Here is a 27,281-nt window from a genome sequence, read left to right on the forward strand (position 1 = left end):
CCACGTTTACAACGCACGTGCAATATGCAGAATAATAATATATATAATCTCAACTGCAATAACTGCATGCAATACACAGAACTTTTATTGTGCATATTTTGAGACCTAGTGCTTGATAATATGTCAATATGTGACAACAGTTCCTCGGTGGGGACTGCCTTCTCTTCCCAGACGAAGAGCAGAGGAGCCACCATGCAGAAGTGGAGAGAGGCAGGTTGTCAGCAGAACCGTAACTAAAAGTTTCACCTCCTGACCCCGAGTATGGCTTAAGCCACTGAAACGGAAGTGAAAAGCTTCTTCTCTCAAGCCCAACCCAAGGACTACTAATTCTCACATGCTATTCACCTAGTCCACAAAACTTGCGTGACTTCACTACATATGATTCACCCTCGAATCTGCAGTCTGCATCAGCTTGAGTAGGAGTAACTACAGAAGTGGGATGCAGCATTACTTTGAATGCAGTTAAAGGACAGACTTTTTTTCCCCCCTAACACAGTAGATCTAAAGAGATCATTACAGCGCAGATAGAAAGAGAACTTGATACCATAATTGAGTACAACTATTAAATAAGAAGTTTAATTCCATATTATTATATCTGATTGGGATTTTTTTTCCTCAAAGCAATTGGAGGGGGGGGGGAAGCAGATTTTGCCAGACTGGAATTCTGGAATTTACCAAGGAAGTACTTTCTGGTTTCTCTTCTGTGCTTAGGATTTTTTGGAAACCATAACACAGAGCATAGTATGGGACACAACACACTGCAAAACTTCCTATCCTCTGCAGTTGAACAGAGGAAGAAGAACCCCTGAACTACAATTTCCATAACATATTCTCAAGTCATAAAACATTATAGTGGTTCTAAACAAAAGGTTTCTACACTACATTGCTCTTCATAATTCCCTGTTCATAAATATTTTCAATATTTATTCCAGTTCAGGACAGAAACTTGTGAGAATATCAGAATTGTCTATGGGTAATGATTTCCAGTGTTAGAACAGCTCAAGTAATATTTATCTTTTTACGCAACGGGTTTTCTCCCAGAATGTTTTACATATCAGTACTTTTGGGATGACAGGGCAAGCATTAGTAATTTGCAGACAATTATATTCTTTCAATATCTTAACAGGAACTCAGAGCACTGTTACCAAACAAAAATTGAGAAACACTCCTATGTAAAAAGTTACAAGCTATACAATACAGGTTGGTTTCTTGTTGCTCTTTTTCTCCCTCAAACTGATAGGGAAAAGCAAAGAAAAACTCTAGGAACTGCTTATCTTAGAGCAAAATGAATCCCTCCTTAGACAGGCCACAGCATAAAAACCTTCTGAGTACCAAAAAAGCTGCCAAGAAAAGTTTTACATACACAGGGTGTTAATACTTGTGGTATTTTCAAACCTGACACCTTGAGCTTCATGACACATGTCAGACTTTCACAGCCTCCTAAGAAAGCTGCCTGCACAGTGAGGTCTTTGTCAGACTCTTCCTCTGATTCATGTTCTCTACGACATGTGCTTATATCACTGTTACTCTGGTTAATAACCTGACCCTGAAAACTGGAAATATACCACAAATCACCATCATGGAAGAGTTTACATCTCAACTTCCCTACTGGATTCAAAGTTCAAATGATAAACTCATCGGTGGGTGTACTGCTTTCTGGCTAGTGGAAAATCTGTTACAAGAGGAGAACTATTAATCTTCCAAAAAGAACTGCAATGCCTTACTTCAGATGATAGCTTTGTGGTGGGGAAAGCAAGAAAAATTGTATGGCAATCATTGCTGACCCTTGCCATTAAAATGCCATTTACCAATTCTTCAATCTAGGGATTCAAACCCAGTAGGCAGCTCGCCAACAAGATCAAAGTCAGTAGGAGCTTTGCCCAAGTGAGTAAGTATTAATAAGTGCCCAAATAAGGCACTTATCCAGAATGCAAATATTTCTTCCTTATTCAGCATGTGGAATTCCCATTGATGGAAATGAAAATACCATGTGTACAGAAAATGCAAACGATATCTAAAGCATGGATCAAGGGAAAGAATTTTGCCTGCAGTGTTACAAAATCTTAATCATTCATACAGCTCAAGAACCCCAGGCTGCAGCAAAGAAAAGTTGCACATATTTTGTGTGAGAATCACACCATCCACCACTTCAAAACCTACTGAACTGGAATAGGGTTGTTTTTCAATCGCCAGGCTGAAGAAGTTAAGAAACTCGATGGGTTTTGCATGGAAACAGAGATTGAGGTTTATCAAATAAAACTAGGGTAATTCTTATACATGAATAAAAGTATCAGGGTATCTTTGAAGGACTAACTTAGCTACTTAATCTCAGAAATGTGATGTTTCTAATACTAATGTACAGGGAAACTGACTTTAGCATCACATTTATAACTCTTTGAACAAGAATACAGTACCTGCTTCTGTGCCAACAGCCCTAGAGGACAGAAGCACGCCTATTTTAGTTCAGCATTCTAATACGGAAATCAGAAAACTTGCTCTCCTGTGGCCAAGTTTCAGAACTAGACAAGTAACTCAGGGCTTGAATTGACCAAAAGACACAATCATTCATAGGCAGTGATTTTGTTTGCAAACTTAACGGAGCTGGACAAATGACAAACTGACTCAAATAAGTGTTTAACTAAATGGCCAAGATGCAAATCATTATCATTCATAGAGGTCAGGCTACCCAGGCTTCAGCAATGTTCTTGTGATTGTTAATATTCTTGAAAGTCTTTTCAAATGCCCCAAGTTGCATGTTGTTTTCTAGTTGTCATTCACCGTTTGCTATTCTCTGTCAAAATGTTTCAGTCATTAACCAGAGAGCATAAAATATACCACATGCCCAATCACACTGTGAATAATAAAAGTAGACAATTTGTGAATGGTTTGTGAACAAACCCAGAACCAGAATAGAAATCATGCAAACCATGTAGCAGACATCTGAATAACAGATCTCTTTCCAGAGAACAGGAATGATTTGCAGGTTGCTTCTCAATTAAAAAGAACACAGTTAAATCCATCAGGCTTTGTGTTTTGAAGAGTACTGTTAGTATAGTCCTAATGTTTCATCTCTATTTCTACTTTCAAAGTGGCTATCAGGAGACTACTTCAATTTACCTTTTCTATTCTGACAAAAATAACATTTGTTAGGGCTTCAAGCTGAAAATGCTTATCAGGTACATATGTCAAAATACATTACAAGGAAATATTGATTAGCTTAGAACTTAAATTCCTAAGTTCAGGAAATGCAAAGAAAAAGTTAAATATTACAAGAAATCCAAGAATGTAAAGATAAGGAAGAGTTCAATGAGTTCAGTTTTAATTATCCCCACCATAGTTTTTCAGTCAATTCTCAGAACGTTTTTTAAAAAGTAAGTGTTCAATATTCACTATGCAAAATGGCTTGCTAGCTTGATGTCTTCCAGAGAGGCTGTACAGAGCTCTTCCTCTTCTCTTACTGAACCAGCGTGCAACTATTTTGTAGCAAAGACACATGGGACATCTAGTTGATTTTTCTTATATAGTCACATAACAAAGCTGAAAATTTACTTTTGTAAGCATTCATATTACTAAGTCTGAATATTTGCAGAAAGCCAGCCCAAAAGTAAAATAAATGCCTCTGAAGCAATTTAAGTGGGATTGCTTTAGTGTTATCAGCCACACAGCTCACACACAAATGGAGTAGATTACCACAGTGCCTGGGGTGTGCTCATTACTCAGTTTTCCCATTTGTTTAAAGATTGATATTCTCATGGCATCTCTTTGGACTAACATCAGTGCATCCTATGGTGAAACACAGCATTAGACCTTTATAGTGTGCATGCTACAACATAAATCTACATTGCCCACATCTGTTCTCAGTACAGAACACCCCTTCCCCAAAGCAGGAGGTTTACAGCTGATCAGATTACATTTTCCATGTTCTGTTCATGGTGCTCATTCTAGATGGAATTTGTTTCTACACAGAAGATGAGCACAAGGCCTATGTGCTATTTAAGTTGCAATTAAGCCCTCAGAAATAGGTCTTAAGTGATGCATAGGCTGCTGTCAGCTCTCTAAATTTCACCCTATGTAATTTCTTCCATCACCCACTCACATTATGTTATTGTCTATGGCTTCAGAAAATTACTACTAGTGCATTCATAACTTCCATTCAACAGTGAGGCTCAATGATTGTTTTCTTTAACGCCCTCTGAGCTTCCCATATTGGCTGTTGTGCTTTTACAAGTACATTTCCCCAGTATGAAATTTCTCTTCCATCTTATATGGGAAAGAGTATAATTCAGAGTTCACCCTGGAACATCTCATCAGGGAAAAAGAATTGGCTATGCGCTATTTCCATTCTTAACATTATACTGACCTCTAGAGTAAGAAGTGCTGCACACCTGATAAATCAGCTGGATAACTAAGAAAGTGGACAGTGAGAGGAGGACTACCAGGACCTGCCAGCTCTTAGGATCCCAGGAGCAAGGCAGCAGAGCCACATGGAGCCCTCAAGGCTGAAACTGATCTGGGTCACGCTGATAACTTGGAATACGGGTCTGGCTGTGCCATAGCTTTTGTGAGTTGTCCTAAGAGTCTCACAACAACCCCATGCAGCATCTTACATTTTGATTCAGGTCCTGAGGACAGGAAAACGGAAGGGTCATACAAATTAACAACTTCACACAGCGTCAGGTATTTTCTCTCATTTCCACTTTTCAAAATAATAGCATAAGTTTTGAACACTTTCTGAGCTATATACCATCTGCTGAAAGCATTCACGTAGCAATATACAATTCTCCATAGTTTTCTTTAATGGTATAAATTTCCTTTGTTTTGTCTTTTCCTTTGTCTGAACAGTCAACTAAAATATTGATTAAAATACTTCCTAAGTACGAGTGTGATTTTTTTTTCAGAAAAACTTCTCCAGGTTTCAAAAGCATGTTCCAGAAATACTCAGCCTGAAAGTAGGCTTTATTTGTCATCACCTAGATTTCCCCAGGAAAGCCCTATGGCCTTTTACTGGTAAATTACTAAAATACAGCCTCACTCTCAGAATGAGAGCAGAAAACCACTGCTTTACACCATGTTCCTGGGCTGCCTCTTTGGTATAGTCAAGAAATAAAAATACCTAAGAAAACATTACTAAGGGTAAGAGAATCCATTAAGAGATGCATTGCTCCTGTACAGGCCCAGACAGCCTACAAAAACAATATGGACAACCCCTGCCAATTTTAAGAACTACCAACAGAATTAGCTAGCTAAGTTACATTGTCAGCCAAATGCCTAAAAATTTCATTTTGCACCCCAAGTACAAAGTTCTCTGGATCTTTGAAGCTATCTTGCAATCAGAGACATTTAGGGGTGATGGTTTTGTTTGCACAGTGATCGCCTTTAACAACATATAGTAGCTTCTCATATCCAGCAACAATATTTTTTCTTTCTTTTTTAGTGTAAGCTGTTTCTGTTCATTCCTTCCCTCATGTGGCGTCAGACCAGTCTGTAACAAACAGGTATGGTCCCAGGCAAGACCTGTGAACTTCCACTGACTAGAATGCAGTAAGTCACTTCCTTTGATCCTCTGTATTACTTCAGCACAGTTCACAGTAAATTTAAGCACAGCACTGGTAAGAATTTTTCCGTTAAAAAAAGAAGATCCTCTAAGAATTGATATTTAAAAAGCCCTTCCAAGATGTATGTTGCACTACAAAAAGCTATTCTATGATTTTTAAAAATAGCAACTTCCAATAAGACATTAAATGAAAAGCAAGCCTCATGCTTAAGATTTCAAAAGGTAGAAGACTTAGTGCTGATTTTCTGCATTAATTCCATTCATGATCAAAAGCAGCATGTACTTTTTCACAACACCACAAAAAGCTCAATTGTCAATAAATACAGATCAGCATTAAGATTTTTGAGCAGTCAGGTGCTGAGCATAAACATCAAGTGAAATGGCAGGGGCCAACTAACTTGGTATTAAAACATTAGTTGCAGAGTTAGAGCAATAAAGGATACAACAGTTTTATGCAGAAAGGAGCTGTTTTTTCCAGACTAGCTTATACACCAACTGTATGGATGGAAGTACACAGCAGCCAGCAAGTAGAAGAAACGGGTTCTCCTAGCTCAAGCTAAGAACGTTCTGCACTGGGGTACTAAACAAACACAGCACCCACTAAGCACAAACTGCAGACACTCATAATGGAGGCAAATGCAGATACTCACCCCCTCTGCAGCACTGCTGGCAGTTCAACCGTCCTCAGAGGAGAAGAGGTCAGCAAGAGGACCACATGCCCACAATGACTCTGTTCACAGCTGTAAATCATCATCCCCCTGCAGATGTCATTGGGCAACTAAAGTTAACATTGCCCTCGCACTACAGGGGGAAACTGAGCTGAAAGACAATACAGAACTCTGTCTAACCCACTGCAGTGGGGATGCAGGTGCTTTGGGTTAATCCTAAAGACTTTGCAGGGTCTTCAGCACTGCAGCTTCAAGGCACCTCCAGCTGATGGGCCTTAAAATGCATCTTATTTTCTTAAGGGGGCCATGTGCCTGAAGCAGTACATACCACCCTTCTATGAACCCACTTTTGGGCTCGTGCTATGGCACTGTAAGCCTCCCAGCAGTCTGAAGGTGTCTTGACACCTGGATGTTGAGATTTCCGATCCCCAAGCCTTAGCACACATTCAGGCCATGGTACAGGACAACTAGCTGAATATGGTAGGTGTGCCTGGAGCATAGAGTCACTCTTAGCATGGTAGATTCAAAAAGGACTTCAGCAGTGACATGGTAGGTTGTCTGGAAAGCCATACAAGGCAGAAGACACCACAGAAGGAAAGGGTCTAATTCAGTTGCAAAGCACTATGGAGGGCTGGAGGTGTGTCATTGTACTACTCTAAAGTTCAAAACATGCACATACACAAGGCTGTGATGCAAACCACCCAGCAGGAATTAAATCTCTAGAGAAAGTCTGCAGTTAGGTCGGTGCAGGGAGGTGCATTGCACAGTCTGTGAACATTGCTATGATCAGGTGAAGGAGTGGCTGCAACCTGACCCTAGAAGGAAGCCACCAAAGCCTGCATTTTATTTATATGCTTTACATGTTACCTCCTAAAATAAAAATCAATATATGTCAGACTGGTGATTTTTAAATGTATAATTCCCTTTCTAGTAAACTGATGCTTCCCTTTACCTGCATGATAAGCAGTTCTGGGAACACAAAGTAGGAAGAGACCTCTGAGAGGAGATTCGAAGGGCTCAAGAGACTTGATGTTACTGGAGACGCTGGAGGAGGGGACGGCAAAACCAAACTCACTAACTGCTCAAGGTCAAAAACCAATGTGCATTGTTGAGATGTGCTGCTTTGTTTCTTAATCCCAAAGTTAAGAGAAACAGAAGACCAGACTCATTGTGTGCATTCTCCAGGGCAGGACTGAGAATAGAAGTAGTAAATAAGTAACCAAAATTCAACAACCCATAAGACAATAAGAAAAGCAAAAGGGAGAGTTAGAGGACAAGGTGTGCCAAGAAGGGGAGCCCAGCTCTTCTAGCAGCTGAGCTGTGCCTGCAAAACAAGACAGACTGGGGCCCTGGTGTTTTAGGAGCTGAAGAAAACACTCTGCATAGGGCAAATACACAGGTCAAGGGTTAATCTTAATTCTTACTGCATGTGAAATGCAAGGATGCAGTTATCTGTTTCAAGAGCACCTTGGCTGATCAGCAGTCATTGCCACCAAAGTTCTTCCTCTTTAGGCTGTTTAGTAATTGACACCATGCTGGGTTTTCTTTGTTTTCCCTCTAATAACCTCTAATAATAAAGCTGTTTCTAATATTTTTTTTAATTGCTGATTATATTTCAGCCTATTCCTGACCCAGAAATGAAAAGAATTAACCCTGTTGTTATTTGTTATCTACTCTCTTCCTCATTTAATAAGTGCTTCGCTTTTGAGTGAGGAGCAGAGGGCAGTGCCTGAAGTCCTGTGGCCAAACTGTGGGAAACTGCCAGCAAGCCTTTCTAAATATAGGCAGAAAGGGTGATGCATTGGACACTGTGCTTTGTTATAGTTTGTAAGAGCCTTAAAGTGTGCCGGGTTTGTATCTATGCTCTGCCATGCTGATTTTTATTGAATAACTTGTATTTGAAAAAACAGTGGCGTTCCTCTCTCTGCAGGGGCATACACTTGGCTGCAAGCCTGTGTGATTAGACCCGATTATGAATGGATGAAGAAATGCAGCAGGTGACAGCACTGGGGACATAGGGGTGGGCCAGCAGAAAGCCATTTTGTGGACAGGGATGTCCCAACATGGACTGGCCAGAAACCTTAACATGATACAAAAACATTATTCGCTAAATTATTTGATTAATTTAAATCTTTTTTTCTGTTGAGGTAGACCAACTTTTCTGCTCAGGGAAGAGAACCACTGGCCAGTGTCTTTATATGATGCTATGCTCTCAATCCCACCTGAAAATTCATCATACAGTGCTATGGTGGGGACTACTGGTGCTGCAGGCCTGACAATCATATTTAGGAATCTCTTTTCCCTTGCAAGAGAAAGCATTGACATCTAGGAGAAGTTAAAACTTTTTTGCCACCTAGGGCATTCACAAACTTGTTGCTTTGGCTACACACCAGTTCCTCCTCAGGAATGGGTAATAATAATTTTACAGTGTCATTTCTCAATCAGTTTAAGCCAGTTTACACAGGTCACCAGAAGACAAAGTCAACCTCTCTTCCAGAAACACATGTGCATGACCTGTGCTGCCAGCTCCTTTGCATACCAACTCAAGCATTTGTGTGGCCAGGATTTTCCTTTGTAGTGTTAGTTTTAACCTAGGTTAGTTTCTTGGCCTCCTTCTCTGAAAAAGCAAGTGAGTTCTTGTGATGGAAGAAGGGACTGTGTAGGATGATGGACAAGAATGGGCAGGCAGCAGCACCACCTTCCAGAATTAGTGACAACTTTTCATGAATTTATATGATTATGAAATTATGGGACAAGTTGCATGATACCACTCTTGGATGACTGGATAACTAGAACTTCCTAAATAAGGACGGTAAGTGATAAATAATTAGTTAATTGATGGGTAATACAAGACACGCAGTTAGCACTCTTTCTGGGAACAAAAGTCTAATTATTCAATTCCTCTGAAAGACAGTCATTTGCTAAACATGCATGTGAGCAAAAGTAGTCTAGTATGAACATCTGAGATTAGTTAATAATGAAGACCATAAATGTGGTCAAAATGCACAGTCATTCAGAACCGAAATAACGTCATTTGGACATGAGCAATGTTTCCATGGCATTCAACCAGTTCTCTGAGGATTTTATGAAGCTCTAAAGCTTTGTAGTGTCAGGCTCCTTTCTGAAATTTGGAAGCCAGGTATCTAAAAATGTTTAAAAGGATGGGGAGATGGGGGCTGGACGGGGATAAGAAAGGAGGCGGTGAGGAGGGAAAAATGTCATGGAAAGGACACATCTTTCCAGCTCAAAAGAATCTATTGAGGAAAAACTGGCAGCTTTCTCCTTACGTCCTGAGGCCTTTCTGCCTGAGGTGTAAGCTCTGAACCCAAGACTTTCCTAGCACAGTCCTCTGTAAAACCAAGCAGAGGATGGTATGTGCTTAAGGTGACAGCCGTGGGAGGAAATTTCCAGGAATACTTTGAAACATTACTGTTTGCTCCTCACTGTGTGAACAGAGTCTGTGAACCAAACTTCCAGAGAGGCATGCTTTGAAGCAGCAGACTTCAGAATATCAATTTATTTTAACTCATGCTTATTGTTCTCACCTAGCTTCTACTCAAAGTTGAGCTTTATTTATAAATGAAACTAGTCTGGGCCAATTTCAAGACCCACTAGACAAAAATGAATGAAGTTTCTCTGTTCCACTACATCATCTCAGGGTTTAGCCTTGAGGGCAGATTTTCAAAAGATTTCAGGGAAAATATCAAGTGTTCACTATGCCTATCCAGGGCTGTCACCAGAAATGCTCAACCACCTGTCTAGGGGACAGCTGGCACCCAGGGCTCTGACTGTCCCTGAAGGTTGAATTAGATTCTGGTCACTTATTCGGGTGCCTATACAGAAATTAGCTTCTCTGCAAATTTGCCTACGGCAAGTAGTGTTACGTGCAGCCTCAGAGAACAGGATTTACCAGCTTCCAGATTTGTCTGGGTTCCAAAGGCATTACTCATGAAAAATTCAAAGAAAGGGAAAACAAACAAATGGTAAAATAAATTAAAATAAAGATCCAACAATAATTTTACAAGATTAAAACCTGACTCAAACTGTATTAACAGGCCCATCATAGTTAGTTACTGATTTGTCAGGCAGCATCAAGTCAGTATATAGGCAGAATTGCGTGTGTGTGATGTAAATATAAAAGGGTATCCCAGACAACTGCAACATTCCCCATAGCAACAAGTCACATGAACTCTTCAGAAAATGTAAATAAAACCATAAAGTCATGTCATTGTGCACAAAAAATCCTGCAGAGTAGATGCCCTACAGATATGGACTCTGCAGTAACCTATCCTCCTGGAAGCCTAGGGGATTTTTTTTCCCACAGCTTTTTGTCTGTGTGTGTCTGAAAGGAGTTTCCTTCATTTAATGGCTCGCATTCTGTTCTGGGGCTTGTTAGCACAAAGGAGACAAGTCTAATTTTGCTAATCCATGCTGTGAAGGGAGTCAAACAGCATTTCCTGTATTCTCCGCCCATATGAAACAAAATCAACTTCTATCAGGTTCTTAATACTATCTCACAAGATAAACTTCTGTTGCTAATAATACTTGACGCTTCTATGTATGAACGCACCAAAAAAACTTCAGAATAAATTGATCCCTGGTGTAACTCTATTGAATTTACTGGAATTAAACTACTACTAACCTGGCATTTTATGGGGTCAAAGCAATAAGGTGGACAGCCTCTTCTTCCTGCAGGCTCACCCACCCTGACAGTCGAGGTTAATGGTGCCAAGCAGAGCTCCTGCCATTTTTCTAGAGTCACCAAAGGCTTGAATTGGGATTATACAGCAGCGATAGGGAGCTGTTGTAAGGCTTCTGTTTCTCCTTCCTCGTCTTCAGTCTGGGCAAGGAAGAAGAGTTTAAGTCAGTGTAGTTCACTGATACCTCATGAGGGTCTGTGCCAATATCTAGAAAGTCAATGGGAACACCTTAAAATCACCAGCATAGCAGATTTTAAGACAGCACTAGAAGAAGAGGTAAGCTATGAATACAAAACCTGCATTCCTGCAAAGGAAACTAGGACAAATATGTAAAATCCAGAGGGACCCTCGACAGCAAAATCCTTCACCAGAGTGCAGAATTTTGCAAAATTGGTCCTCTCTTAACTGCTTTAAACTAAAAAATTGAAAATACTACCCTTTCTTACATTCTAATCCTTTGGATTAGATTTAGTAATTGACAAATAATTACATTTTTTTCCTAATGTGGAAGCCTAATAACATTTTTTAAAATCTACATTTGTTGGTTTTACTAGTTTCTTGGAGAAGAATAAAAAAAGTGTTTCCATTTGAAATACTTTGATCCTTTTGATCTTTCCAGCTTTCCCTTTTTCAGCATTAATAATATGTTTCTCTTCGCTTGGAAGACACATCCAAAAAAGGAGAGAAAATATGGTTCAAGAAGTATAAGCTTTTGTGTAATTTCAGGTCTACACAATCCATATTCTGATCAATGCCCCTGTGTGATCCTGCCTTGTTTGGACAGGGTCTGCCTGTCACAGCTGATCTGTACAGCCCCAGCAATGGAGTCAGCAGAGCGCTCTAGAACCTGCTTCAACCTCAGAATCAAGAATGCCAGCAACCAACCTTGGCAAGGGCAGCAAAACACACCCACCTCCAAGAGCTTGATGACCCTGCTTAAATATAGCTCAAATCTAAAGCAGGGGGAAATCTTGACTTAGGGAATACAGTCAGACTTTGTTTCAAAGTGCAAAATTTGAATATAATTGCAAATCATCATTTGCACATTGACTTAATAGCAGGAAGATTCCCTGCAACCACGCAGCTAAAATAGAAGACTGAATAGGTGCATGCAGGTAAAGTGTATTCATTCAACATGAAGGTCTTCTGATTGCAATGGCAAATGAAAAGCTCACTGACAGGCTAAGTGAGGCTTCACACTCAGGGGGCATATGGACACCAGAGAGCAACAGAAGCCCTCTGTTCTCTCTTTTAGGCTCAAACTCCTCTGTACCTCAGGATTTTTGTATCGCACTGTTATTTACCAGCCAGGCTGGGGCAGCCGAGTGGGGTACATGTCTGTCTTTTGCCTTACTAATTAATATGCAAGCTCCTCCTGTCTCCAATAGAAAAAATGTTCTCTAACACGCTAAGTGAGCCTTTGCCCAGTTTACCACCAAAAAAATGATGCAGAAAATTGTCAGAAGAGCTCTGAAATTAGGAGGAATATTTTGCAAATATAAAGTTTGCTCATCTGGTTTCTGACCAAGGATGTTAAAGCAAAGAAAATTCTCTCAGGGTTCACCTCCATAGCCCAGGGACCTCCTTGCCCAGCAGTAACTGTGACCTCCACACAACACGTCTTCATGTGGCAGGAAGAGCAGAAAGGCCACATCAATATAACGAGGTATGCATCTGCCTGAGGTATCGTAGTGTACTTGGGGTAATATACTTTACAATTTACAGCATCACCACACAAGGGTTCATGCAGCATTTCGTCCTCAATGTCCTGTTCATAGAAGACAAATCAAAGAAGTGCTACCATTTTGGCAAAGTATTTTACAGTACAATGTGTGTTCAACAGATTGGAAATTATAACAGCCTATAACAATGTTCAGGGCTGCTCTGACACATGTATTTTACACATCTCCTAACTGCAAGGGCAGCAACTTACAGAATGCGCTTGCAGCTTCTGCAGACAGCACTGTGACTTGGAGCAAAATATATTTATAGCACCTAAGGGAGAGGGAAAGACGCAGCAGCCTGGAGCCTGTGTTTTGTAACTCATAACACAGCAAAGGTATGAACCACAGCCAGGAGACACTGAACTCACACAGCCAGCGATCCCAAGGGTTTTTGGTGCTTGACAAGCAGCAACATACAGCTGAGCCTGGGCTCCACTGGCCACAATGTGAAACAGTCTCTTGAGAGAAACCTTGATCTTAAGTAGTGTTTTATGTTATTTTATCCAAGTACAAAACCACCAAATCTACATATTACAGGTAGACACATAAACATAGATGAACCACGTTTCTTTCTGATGTATTTCCCACATGTAGTGGGTTTGTGTGGCAAGGTTTTGGTAGTGGGAGGCTGTAGGGGTGGTTTCTCTAAGATGCCAGAAGCTTCCCCCATGTCCAATGGAGCCAATGCCAGCCAGCTCCAGGCACTGGGGTGAGAATATGTGAGAGCAACAGCTCTGCAGACACACAGGTCAGTGAAGCAGGAGGTGCTCCAGGCACTAGAACAGAGACTCCCCAGCAGCCTGTGATGAAGACCATGGCAAGGCAGGCTGTCCCCCTCAGCCCATGGAGCCTACAGGGGAGCAGATTCCCACCTGCAGCCTGTGGGATACCACACCAGGGCAGGGGGATGCCCAAAGGACAATGTGACCCCACAGGCAGCCTGTGCTGGAGCAGCTCCTGGCAGAACCTGTGGCCCAGTGGGGAGAGGAGCCCAGGTTGGGGCAGGGCTGCCGGCAGGGCTTGTGCACCTGTGGGGGACCCATGCTGGAGCAGTCTGTTCCTGAAGGACTGCACCCTGTGGAAGGGACCCATGCTGGGGCAGTGTGTGAAGAACTGCAGCCCATGGGAAGGACCCATATTGGAGAAGTTCATCGAGGACTGTCTGTCATGGGAGGGACCCCATGCTGGGGCTGGGGCAGAGTGTGAGGAGCCTCCCCCTGAGGGGGAAGGAGTGGCAGGGACAACTGGTGGACTGACCGCAGCCCCCATTCCCCTGGCCTGTACACTGCTGGTGGGGAGGAGGGAGAGAAAATTGGGAGTTAAGTTAAGCCTGGGAAGAAGGGAGGGGTGGGGGGACGGTGTTTTTAAGATTTGGTTTTATTTCTCATTATCCTACTCTGATTTGATCGGTAATAAATTAAACGAATCTCCCCCCATCAAGTCAGTTCTGCCCATGACTGTAACTGCTGAGTGATCTCCCTGTACTTATCTCAACCCACAAGCTTTTCATTGTATCTTCTCTCCCCCATCCAGCTGAGGAGGGGAGTGATGGAGCAGCTTTGGCGGGCACCTGGCACCCAGCCAGGGTCAGACCACTACACACTGGAAACTTTAACAACATGACATCAACCTAACAGAATCCCTAGATGGTACAGAAATGGGTCATACATGCACCTGGAACAGAAGAAAGGCACAGGAGAGTATTAGTGATCATATGTTTGAAATTCAAAGAGGTGGCTACTTTTATATGGCATATATTAACCATGTGGTCCTTCTTTGAGCCTCCTTCCTACCGTATCTGAGCTCTGCCTCTGTGAAAGAGGCTGGCAGTGCACCACTGACAAATAACATCTGCTGGGACTCCTGCGGACACAGACCCCTTGCAGCAAGTGAAGCACTTTGCAGGATTAAGGTCTATCTGGCTATTTTACAGTTTGTCTGCACCAATAACCTTCAGTGACTGTAGGTTCTCAGACATGTGCACATGAGGTAATATTTGCTCATTTATTGTTATATTTATTTTGCAATACATGGCAAGAATATGACCATTATCAATGAATAATACTTCAATAAAATGGCTCTCTACTAAAGCAATGACTCTGGAAACAGACACTGTACTGTGTATAACGACAAGAAAACATCTATCTATTGTTGAAATAACCTTTCTAAAAGAACATTGCTGGCCCAGGTGTCCTCTATAGTTGTTAAAGGAAATTCCTCATCATCATCACTCCAAAGAAATGAGTGCACTGAGAGAATTACTATTTTGGATAAATGCCCATGTCTCGGACATAACATACGGTAGCTATGTCTTCTCAATGCGTTAGTTGTATTAAAATGTTTATGGCATTTGCATGAGCTATGCAGAAACCTCTCAGTGCCATTTTCAGTCCCACAAAAGGACAATTCTGGAAGTTATCCAACATAAGCCAGTGAAACTGCCATTCCCCAGTGACCAAGGCTGCAGAAACTCTGAGCACAAACTGTATTAATGTGCCCTATTCACATTAGCCCTGTGGCTGCCTTCCATGCCCTACCTCTCACATATGTGCATTGCACAGGTATTTTAGTCCACAGACGGAGACTTTACATGCAAAGCACTTCTTTGGAACAAATGAGTGGAATCAGTGAGAACAAGGCTTAGAGGCAACAGGTTCACAGGAAACTACATCTCAAAACTAAATGCCAGAGATGGAAGATGCAACAGGACAGCAAAATGAAATCAAAAGCTGAACCTCAAATCTTTAAACATCAGAATAGCAACACTGCATGGTAGAAAAAAAACACAAAGGGAGCATCAGATTCAAGGAGTGGGTTAGAACAATCAGCTTTGAGATAATAAGTTAGGAGACATAACACTAAAGAAAAAAAAATGTAGCAGCTATAAAAAAAATCCATTGTGGGAGATGTGACTAGCCTTTGGTACACTGCATATCTTCAGGTCCCAAGACAGGGTGCCAACAGAAGGCGCATTCAAAGAAAGTGCCCTTGGCAAGGGCTACCAGGAGGCTGACAGCAGAGCCCAGCAAAGAAATTAACTCCTGGCAACAGGGCTAAAGACAAGAACATTTCTGTATGAATAAAGAGCGCAAACTGAGGTCATGCTGAGTGTAGAGCCCCAAGGCAAAACACACGTGGATTTTTCAAGGGATTAATGGGTCTTTTATTTCCTTTACAAACTGTTACACTGGCAGCAGCCACCTACCCAGTTGCATTGGGCAATAACATACAGGCATTTCAAAGGGATTTGGGTCAGGTCTGGTCAGGTTTATCTAAGCCAGTAGCAAGAAAAGAATCTTAAACTCTGTCCTGTTTGACTGGGCAGGTAAATATAAGGTTGGTTTGTTTGTTCTCATATTGGAGCTGGTGTTGTGTCTCATGTTTTCCCATAGTTTACTCATTCACATCACACACAGCTTGGGTTACAGGATTCAGTTTCCTCCCTACTAAAATTCAGCCCTTCTAGGGTGGAAATTGCAAGGAGAGACCTTTGCACAGCAACACTGATCAAAAGTTTGCAAAAGAAGGTGTAAAAGTTACCTGGGTAGGCCTAATCCAAACCAGTGTTGCATAAAAGAGGTGAGTATAAGCCATAAGGATACTGGGTTTACTTTTCACCTCAGAAGCACCACACCACCCACACGAGCTCATTACCAGAGCTCACACTCTGGTCTGGCGTTGCTGTAATTAGGGGTAACAGACATTATCTGATATTGCCTCCCTCCCACTCTTATGCTACTGGTGTTTCCTTCCCGTGTTACCAAAAAGAATGGAAATACTATGAACAGATGACAGCACAGAAGAAACTCCCAGAATTGCCCAAGGAGTTAGCAGTCCTGGGGAGGCTGTGCTGAGAAGCAGTACATCCCCCACAGTCCAGGACATTGCCCATGAGAAAGGCTGAGACCCTTTGCCTCAGGCCAAGTAAGGCACAATGAATACACAGATAGGATTGGAAGGGAATCAGCAAGGATCCTAGTTCAGTTATCCACATCTGGATATAAAATCCCAGGGTGAGTTTTATCATCTCAGGGCATTTTAGTGAAGTACTGACTGGATGTGGAAATATGCCTTGCCCTTTGGTTTCCAGTGCACCTGTGCACTGTGCATGAGTTTGTGTTCTTTTTATCCAGTGGGAATGAAATTGCATTTTATGCCTGCTAAACATTGGTCACAACCTCACAGGGAATTTGGCTGCATGAGGAACCATCAGTATCTTGGAATAGTCTCTCAGTCAGGGTCACTTTTAATCTCAGCTGTTCTAAATATTATTTCCATGAGACACGTCATTCCCTTTTTGCACCTATTACCTGGAAGCGTTTGCTTGGCTGCCTTTGCTGGTCTTACAGAAATAAACTGTATTTTTAGATTTCTGGTTCCTTATCTTAACAGAGATGCTCAGGAAATGTAGCAGAACCCTGTTAATTTACAGGATTTTTAGGTAGTTCACATTTAAACTTCCAAGGATGGATGGCCACCAAAGTCTCCAGAGAACTGTTCTGGCAGCAAACACTCCTGCTAGGATTTTGCACCTTCTTCTAAGTCTACAGTTGACTATCCTCAGCTATGTGTTTATATTTATTCCAGCAAACTGAAGATTTCTTAATTATTAAATTCATATTGTTTCTGTAGGATGCTTAAAATGGATCAAATCTTCCTTAAATTCATAAAGCTAAACAGATGGATCTGCCCTGAAAGTTATCCTTGCAGGTAAAGTCTTCCAAGGTGTTCAGTGTTTTCATGACTCTTCACTCCTAAATTTTCAACATGCATTTGGAACTACTCTCAGTAGGACCTGACACTAAAGGCACTGAGATATAGGCTTGCTAGTTTTACTGCAGAGGTAATACCACCTCCCCTATCCAGTGTAGCATTCCCACCTGTATTTAGCACTGCATCAGCCCTTTCCACCTCCGTGTTTTTAATACTGCTGTCTCAACTAAACTCCCCTTTTGACAAACCGTAAAATAGGGATGGAGAAGCTTCAAGGAAGGGCAAGAACAGTTATTAACATGCAAAAGACATTAATGGCATATAGATCAAATAAAATTTAGTGGAAGGAGGAAGCAGATTAGAACTGACATTAACAGATGTTTATGAAAAATAAATGGAAAAGAAACTTTAAAGGTTTACTGTATCTCACACTATATCAACAAGAGGTGCACCGATGAAATTAAATGGCAAGAACCAGTAGAAGGAATGATAGGAAATATTTTTTCCCAGAACACATAATTAATTTGTGACGCATTTCCCATGAATTACTATGAGGCCAAACCAGCAGGACTCTAAAAAGCATTCAGCCGTTTCCATCAATAAGAATATCCAAATACTTTTAACCGTGAATAAAATGCAGGAGGAACAATAACCTTCAAGGCATCTGTAAGTGCTGAAAAACCCAACTTCTATCAGGATATACATATTATCCTCTGAAAGCACCTGACACGAGTATGATCTGTAGTTGGAAGCCAGAAAGTGAATTTGATCTTTTATAAGGGTGATTTATAAGGGTGATCTTTATGTGCCTATACCACGAACTTGGGATTTTCTGTCAACCCCACAAGAGTATCCATTTTTCTTCAAAACTGCAGTTATGCCCGCTGTTTGGTTGTTTTCAGGTTTATTTTTGCTTTCCCCTGATAGGGCCAATCTGTTAGCTAGAAGATAATAAAGTGGAAAATCTTTCTCTTCCTTCATATTATTCTTCCAAAGCCTCTCCTTGTATACGTGTGCACTTCCACACTGCTGACCACACTATTAATATTTTTTTTTGGTTTTAAAGTGTATTTAGAATAATCTAGGAAGACCACAAAAAAACCTTCAGCACTGATAGCGCCACTTTTGAGGAAATTGTCCTGCGTACCTCAGCATGGCGCTGGCAGCACACAGGGAACAGGTCTTGCACCTTGCTAAACCGTCATGGAGGGTGAGCCAAAGCCAGTTTGTGCTCATTTCCTACTGCTGAAGGAGTCAGAGGCTTGTGAGGGCTACCCCTGGCTGGCCGGGCCCGGCTCGTGGCAAAGCAGGGCTGGCCGGGTGGTGGTGGCCGTGTTCATCTCCTCAGGGAGCTCGGGGTGACTGGGGTGGCGGGGCCGGCCGCCATCCCGCGGGCCCGGGTGAGGGGCAGCAGGGCCAGCAGCTGCGCGGGGTGGTCAGACAGGGCCACGGTAACGAGAAGTGACACTTAAAGAAAAGCCTCCCCGCAGCGCTCACCCAGCGCAGGCAGGGGAGAGGCGGCGGAGACCCCTCATTGCAATGGCGACGTCGCCATCTGGCGGCGGACGCTCCGCTGGCGGGCGGGCAGCGCAGCCGCCCCTTCCCGCCGGCGGGCCCCACCGAGGTCGGCCTTCCCCTGCGCGAGCAGGAGTGCTGTGACGAGTCATGGCTGGAGCCAGCCCCAAAGGAGGGTTTCTAGCACTTGGGAAACTCCCAAACTTCTTGAAGGAAGTAGTGCGCACTGGGAAAATGTTTTTTCTGGGTTTACAGAGCCGTTTTGGGGAGCACTGTCCACAAGGAGAGCAGGGAGCGCGTATACTGACCCCCTCAGCAGGGGGGCTGCGGCCTCCCTCAGCACACAGCCAAAATCATCCCGTGTCATGGTGGCTTTGGACAATTACAAACAAACCCCTGACTCTTGGGTGGAGAAACACGTTCTTGTGTCTCTGCCTGAGGAATTCCAGCTTCCTCATCCAAGATTGCATCTCGCTGCCATGACTCAGGGTGCTGCTCCCAACAGCTGCCCTGAGGAGGCTGTGAAATGGCTGCCTGGGACAACACAGTCCCTGGGAGATGAATTTTTGAAACAGATTATGTCAGGAAGATTGATAGTATTGCCAAACATCACAAAACTATAGTGTGCATGGGATTTTCTTGAAGAAAATGCAGAGTGGAGGGTGTTTTGGGCCTCTCTTTTGAAAAAAAAGTTTTTTTTTAAAAAAAAGAGATAAAATTAGGAAGGTGGGGAAAAAACAGAGAGGAAAACAATGTAAAGAGGATTTAATACGTTACTGCACAGGTGGGAAAATTTCAACCCCTCCCTTCACCAACTCACTTTTCACCCTCATCACTTATTGTGCTTAATTGACTTTACTACTGCCTGCTGACCTAAGCCCTGCAGCTACCTGGCAATCCCAAGGGATAAATGAGATCCATTGTTCCTAATCCTGTCTGCAGAGCAAAGGACAGTATATTCTGACTTTTGAAAAGGACCTACACAGATGCTCCCCACTTTTTCTGCACCATTATGATTCCTGTGCAACAGTTACAACATAGCTATAGATATGGGCTTGACCCATTGTGGAAAAGTTACTGTTGATTGCAGTGAATTTACACTGGCCCCCTCTAAGTACAGATTGATTCCTCTGTTTCAGTTTTCCTCTTTTGCTTCCCAAGAGTAAATGTTGCTGCTTCAAAATATTACAGAGTTGCCTCTGGGCTTTTCATGGTTACTAGTATTTTACGTCATCCTTTAATCTTCTGTAAATCACTTTGTAGCGTCTTTTCTAAAGTGCCCTTTTCCAGTTCCTCTCTGCTTTCCCAGGGATCCTGCTGCTATTGTGAGAAAAAAATTAATTTGCATTGATCCCTTTTCCAAATGAAGCTGAGTACAATCAGCTCCACTGTTCTATGGAGTTCATTAGTACTTCATTGCAATGGACATCAACACACTTCACATGTATTTATGCTATATAAAACTGTATGTTAGCATATATGCATCTGTGGCCCAAGCTCACAGAGTGCTTTCAGAGCTGAAAGGTTAACAAGCAAAGTCTGAGAGCATAAATCCAGAATGTAGACTTGGAAAGTGCCTCCTCATCTGTCACATAACCTGTAGCCTTAACTCTGAAGAAACCTGAAATTCTAACACTGAAGTCTATAATGTTGGACCACAGTACCGAAGCGTGTAATGCTGTGCAAGACAGAGTGTAACACTGTGCAAGACATCTACTTGCTCTTCCAAGTTAAGTTAGCAGATTCAATCTGACAGCCGCAGACTTGTTCTCTGATGACTGAGCAAACCACTTAAGGCCAAAGTTGTGCAAATCCTCAGCTCCACCCTGTTGAGCTATTTTGAATATCTGTTTGTTAAGGGTGAATTGCCTTGTGCTAAGAACTAGAAGTCCTGTCTCCGTGTCTGCACATCTCCCCGCACCACCAGAAGCAATGATAATGAGACTGTCTTGAAAAACCACCATTGTGGAAATATCTTCCAACGCTCAATCAAAGAGGAAAGTATTTAAATTAATGCTTTCAGGCTGGCAGAATCAGGGCATGGGAACTGAGATAGCCATCAAACTGCGGGCAGTCTGCAAGCCACTTGTGCTCCATGGAGGCAAGGACGGGATCATGGAGTCATATTAAACAGCCAAGCCTATAACATTTTCAGCTGCAAAGCCACGTTTCAATTAAAAGGCAAAGAAAAAGATGCGATTTGGGGGTCTGTCAGTAGGAAGCATGAACAACAGCAGAACAAAGAATTTGACGGGGCTTGGTCAACTTTTATTAAAAGTTGATTTTGAAAGGGAAAGTGTCAATGCTGCACAGATGAATGGATGTGACACAATGGCATTATAGTTATCAGGAGAGTAGTGAGACAAAGGCCATCACAAATCTCCTTCAAAGAGGAAAAGATCTATTGAGCTAAACAATTCTCTGCAAAATATTAGAAGCAACACAGCAACTGGAACATTAACTCTGAAAAATAAATAATAACAGCCCATTTTGTATTTGACCTCCTGGGTAGATTAGATGGACTAAAATGATTTTCCCCTTCTCCAGCTTCTGAGATGCTCTAATTCAAGGATAAACACATACAGATGGAAGAAAAACATGTTGACATGTCAGCACAGAGCTTCTTCCAAATGAACAAAAAAAGAGAAAACAAATCTTACTTAAAGCTTCACAGAGAAATCTGTTTCCCAGCGTAACAGCTTCCTGGTGTGCAAAGGGCCACACTCAGTGAATGAGCTGATCACCAAAACATGTCAGTGAGGCAAGCGCAGCAAATCAGTAACGGCCTTCTCTTGAAGAACTAGAAGTCTGACTGGAGCAACGCTGTTTTAGAGCTGTCCTTAGCTCCACTGAACCACCCTGCGGGAAGACCAACAGCCATAAAAATATACCCATGCTTCTGGGACACTTGCAGTGTTTGCAGACTGGAGAGTAGGGACTTTCACTGCCCTTATCCTTCTGAACACCCTCCCAGCTGTGACCAGCTTTCCACCATAGCTCCTGCTTTTTAGGCACAGTGTGGAATAGCCAGGTGGGCCAGTGGTTGGGTGCCCTACAACTACACTGCTGAATCAGTTTCCAGCTAGAAATCCTTCTAGTTCACCTTGGTGTTAAATTGCCATGATGACACCTTCATGCAGCAATGGAGTAATTAATTCTCTTTTGGCTGGATGGCAATGTGCCCATTGATCTGCAGTCATGGCACCACACTCTTAAGCATTAAAGTCTTGCACCCCACACTGTCAGGGCATTTCCAGGAGCAAAAATCCAGTGCCTTGATAATCAGCTATCTGTAGAGCCTGTTTCTTTCTGCCAACGTTTTCTCAGGAATAGTGTGGAGTTAACAGAGCACAGGCTATTTTCAGTGAAAGATGTAGTCTTTCCCTCACATAGACTAGGTACAAATACTCAAGAATAGTTAAACTTCCCTTACTGTCGGTTTGGTTTTCAGCACCTCTAATCCCCAAACCTTCAGGGTTAAACCATTCTAATGCAGTTAGAAAATCTTACAATCACATGAGATAATCTGGCACCTCACACCTCCTTTCCCTACTCACTATGTCCTGAGCCACTCATTTTTACCACTTGTGCTAGCACTGGTGCTACCTACCCTCTTACAGACCTAGTTCAGGGAGTTAAATGGATAGAAAACAGTTCACTATCTGTGAAGTTACTTTTACTGCTTGTTTAACTCCCTGAACCAGCTCACCATGTGCGCAGGCAAGCAGCAATGCAAAAGAGGGTATATACAGAGTAAGATGTAATTGTATAATTAAATGTAACTAATTACAACAGCTAAATATATATTACACTCAAGTGTTAATAACCTTAATATACAGAATGATACTAAGAGTGGAAAACAGGACAATTTCACTATTTTTGGTAAGTGAATAACCTCTGAATTGACTATAAACCATGTCATTGCTTGCGTGTACAGCAGGGTTTGGTAATCCTGACAAAGTTACCTATGCTGCTGGCAATGCTGCCTTAATAATGATGAAGAAAATATTCTGCTTCAGGATACACAAAGGCCTTTTGCAAACCAGTAGCTTAAATATAATTGAGCTGGAATTACCACTGATTTTCCTTTGTAAGGTGACCATCTCTGTGAACAGTAAGAAAGTAAAAAAACCAAACAAATCCATATCTGGCAATTGCTCCAAACACCTGTACCAACCAGGCTCATTAAAGTAATTGGGAGGCATGTAAGTGATGTTCTACCATTAACCTGGCTCAATTGTTCAGAGTTGGTGTGTCAAGCTTTTAACCAGCTACAAAGGCAGTGCGGCTGGATGCTTTTTCTGAGAGAAAATTATAAAGGGGTAAAAAGCATGCTGCCATTTAAGTCCGGATCATGCCAGACCAAAAGGAGCACTCATAAAGGAATAATCAAAAGACTCTTTAAAAAAGGAGGGTCACTCCTATGTTCTTTTAAAGGTCTGGTTTTATACACAAGGGCTTCAGTGGTGTAACTCAGTTGTCCTGTCCCTCCGAAACCAGTCCTCACCCCTTGTACAGTGTTTTAAGACCTCAGCCTTAGAACTTTGGCCAGATTCTCCTCTAGGGTTTGCATGGGGCCCTGCTGCATTGGAGAGGAGACATGCATCTAACTTTGCCTTCTGAGTGGGGGCCCAGTGAGCAGTTCTCAGCTTAAAGGAAACAGGTAAGTCAGGCCCGGGGCTGGGCTGGGGACACTTATGCCTCTCATGGACTTGTGTCCCAAGACCATCACTTGCTGAGTGACCGTTGTTTGGCAGTCTGAATGGAAAAGCTTTCTGGTTTGCTACTAGCTGAGAGGAGCACACATGGGAAAACTCCTTCAGAAAACAAAACTTGGATGAGATGCTGACTGCAGTTCTCAAGGAGCCCCAAGGATACAGGCACATCTGCTCCATTGGGTCCAAGGGGACTGGGAAGCCAAACGCCTTCAAGGTCTCCTTGAATGTCCCTGGTGGGAACTAGAAGACTCCTTTCTCCCATGAGCTGACTTGCCACCTCTGTACATGATCTGTGTGTCTCCTTACCTAACTTTTAACAAGCCCCTCAGCATATCACCTCAGCATGTGGCGACAGAAAACTACAATAGCAAGATGCCACAGGGAGGGTTAAGGTGGGGGTTAGGAATAATATCACCTTTAATAGGACCACTGTCAGCTTCACTACCTGCAGCAGTTCTTTCACACCTCTGCTACTCAGTACAGCAGTTACTGCCTGTGGGCTCAAGGCAGATTTCATTTACCCGGGTGAATGGAAGGACCTGTCAGACTCCTTGAAGTAGTTGCAGATCTATTCTGAGGCAAGAAGAGAATCTGTTCCTAACTTTTTGAAAACAAATGAGTTTACTCACCCTGGGAATTTTCAAACATGACACATCCATCAGTTTTCCTTTCTGACTAACATTTGGCAAAATGTAACTGTCAAAACTTTTTAATTCAAAAAAAATGGTTTGTTATTTGTTCCAAGCCACATATTAAATGTCAATGACAAAAGCTCCCATAAGGCCTTTGTGGGCTCACACGCATAGCTACCCCATGACCCACACCGAGCAACAGCCCTGGAGCTTGGAGAAGCTTAAATCCACTGAGGCAAGGGTGTGAAAACACAGCTGGGCCCAGCAGCTTCTGCTGCTACAGTAAATCCCATTTTGCCCTCATGCACATTGCTCTAGCCTTAAAGTCTTTAAAGGTGAAATCATAAGCTCTCCTTCTTAATGCAGTTCTTTTTTGGCACTAAAAATTCCTCTGAGGCAAGGACAGTTTGGCATATTTTCCCTGTGTGCCCATCAAGCTCTTAAAAAATTAAGTTATTAATCATCTAACCATTCACCTCCACTGCAATAAGGCTTTCTGGCCAGAAAGTCCCATAGGTGTTTATTTCAAATATGATTCTGCTTCCATTGAAGACTTTTAAATTAAAAAATCTGAAGTATGGACAAATGCACCTTGTGATAATTACTGCCTAGCACTACACTTTTAAAGCAGTCAGCTGAGCTTCTAGTTTATATTTCACTAATTTGCTTACTTGGTAAAAAACAAACAAACAAACAACAAAAAACAACAAAAAACACCCAAACAAACAAAAAAAACCCCAACCCCTAACCCCACACTTAAGTAGTTTATCTGAGGTCTACACATACAGCAAAGCATTGCTTGCAAGACGGAAGAGAAGTTTGCAGCAAAATTGTTTTCTAACAGATGTATCAATGGAAAAAGTTAGTAACTGGGAGTGTTCTCTCTTTCCCTGTCTCGCAATTGCTGTTAGTGCTGGTCTTTAGGGTGTAGCTTTCCTCTTGGGCTTCTGTGTTTGTTCTACGTATTGCTTTCCTCTTCCTTTCGGTCAGGAGCCTTTTTATGATCAGGCAAGATAATACTGAGCAGCAGCATTGAATCTGCAGGACAAAATGAGCCTTTGCTTTAAATATCCAAGAGACAAATGGAGGTAAGTAGAAACAAATGGATTAAGCTGTTTGGGCTGGGGAATTGCTGTCAGTTCTTTATTCGAACCTTACTAACAACTAGTACATTGGATTTGTTTTGGGTTTTTTCCCCTGTTTGACTGCAATGTTAAGAATTTAACTGAACTCTGGCATGGAAATATACTGAAGTTGTAACTGTGTTCAGGCCTTTGGTAGGGATTACAGAGTTGGTTAGGACAGAAATCTTTTAAGCAGGGTTTCCTAGGCCTTCATGGGAGACCTTAAACACATTTTCCCTCATCCTCTTTCCTCATCTTGCAAAGCTTCTCTGTATTTCTGATTCACTGTGCACACTATACGTAATCAGAGAGTTTATCCTGCTCCTTTTATCTTCTTGTATTTCATATATATTACAGAGGTTGTATTTGCTCAGCTGTACTGAATCCTATTATAAAGGCAGGGTGCAGAGGGCAGTTTCTGGATGCACAATGAATCTCTGTAACTAATAAAATACAGCACCTGCTCTGCTGGTAGTATCAGTGTGAAGCCAGAGTTGACAGGGTAAGTGATCCCACTGCGTAATCCTATAATGTTGATACAATTTGTTGGTACCAGCATAAAAGAGATGCTCGGAGCTAAGCTGGACTTTGAGATAAATTGAAAATAGTGTCTTTAAAGGAAAACCACTCAGTACAGGATTTGATGGCATGCAGATGTTTTACTCACAGGGTGTCATGTCTGGCAGTTAGGTGGATGAAAACAGTCTCATTTGTTGTGTTGTACAAAAGCGGCAAATATTTCAGTCTAGTGAAGAAAGGGGTGCATGTCCAAACAAGACTCTATATGTGCATCAAGAGCAGACAATAAAAACCTAAATATTCTTGGCACCCCTTCTTTCTGTTTTCTAACTTATCTTTGAAGAATCCTGAAATTTACTGAGGTGGAGGGTTTTTCTGTACTGTTATTACTAATAATTACTGATACTAGATACTTCTGATATCAAACCTTAAGTTACATTAATTTTGCATGCACACCCATGATATGTTTTTGGTCTCCAGCTGCACTATCATGGTTTTTAGAGCCAGGTCTCCAGACTCAACTGCCAAAAAAAAATATGGTTGTTATTTACTATTTCCTGATCATTCAATCTTATGTCTATTTCAAAGTTTTCTAGGAAAATTTTGATAGCAAACAATTGCAGGTCTAACTAACCACCAAGTTAATTCATATATGAAACAGAATGAACATTTTCCCCAAATCTTTTGTAGAATCAACAAACTTTTTAGATTAGTTTCTTCTTCTGTTCACATAGATGCTATGCTCCCTCATGTTGTGAAGTACCAGAAAGAGTTACATTTTGGTGGATGAAGGATATGTAACTTATGAGAGGACTTTAGCTCTGCAAGGATGCTAGAGAGGGACCACCTTGAACTGGGGATATATGAATTATCTTTCTGTTGATTACATTAGCTCTGGCTTCTCCCGTTCTCCTCCTGTCTGATCTTCTTTCCCATATAGACCCAAAGCTCTTTGGGGCAGGGACCTTCATAAAGTGCTTGTAAGTGGCTTGCTCTCACTTACATAGCAGCGTAGCACAGATAGTAAATCAAATGTTCTGGCTTTATTCATTCCTTTCCATAGCAAAAAGTTCACTAAAGCTGATGGAATTTTTTATGTGGTACTACCAGACTTCAAAGTATGACTGTCAGTTCATTGGTTTCATGGAAATACTGAGTTACACTGCATTTATGTTGGCAAATCCATGCCCAGAGAGCTGAGTCACTGTGCACAAAGCAGAAGCTATGGCTCATTTGAACAGTTGCTTTTCCATAGTACATCCTTCCTCTTCCACCAAGGCCTCCAATATGCTTCTTGTTGCAGATGTCTGCTTTTCATGTGCTGCACTGAGACAAAAACAGAGGCAGTCACACTTCCAAGCTATCAGACTGATAACAGGGGAAGAGAGAGAAAGTCCTGTGTCAGGAGCAAACC

General features: G+C 42.0%; 1 protein-coding gene across 3 annotated transcripts in view; it reads left to right on the forward strand.

Moving 5' to 3' along the window:
• The first annotated feature begins 15,865 nt into the window (after window positions 1-15,865).
• LOC308072740 (calcium-activated potassium channel subunit beta-2) overlaps window positions 15,866-27,281 on the forward strand; it is a 161,533-nt gene continuing 150,117 nt past the window's right edge. For all 3 annotated transcript variants that reach the window (XM_080410041.1, XM_080410042.1, XM_080410043.1), the window contains exon 1: window positions 15,866-25,312. In XM_080410041.1, the coding sequence (XP_080266167.1) occupies window positions 25,275-25,312 (38 nt within the window). In that variant the 5' untranslated portion in view covers window positions 15,866-25,274. The remainder of the gene's footprint in view (window positions 25,313-27,281) is intronic.

The sequence above is a fragment of the Falco punctatus genome (assembly GCF_963210335.1).
Source record: "Falco punctatus genome assembly, chromosome: 13".
NCBI classification, from domain to species: domain Eukaryota; kingdom Metazoa; phylum Chordata; class Aves; order Falconiformes; family Falconidae; genus Falco; species Falco punctatus.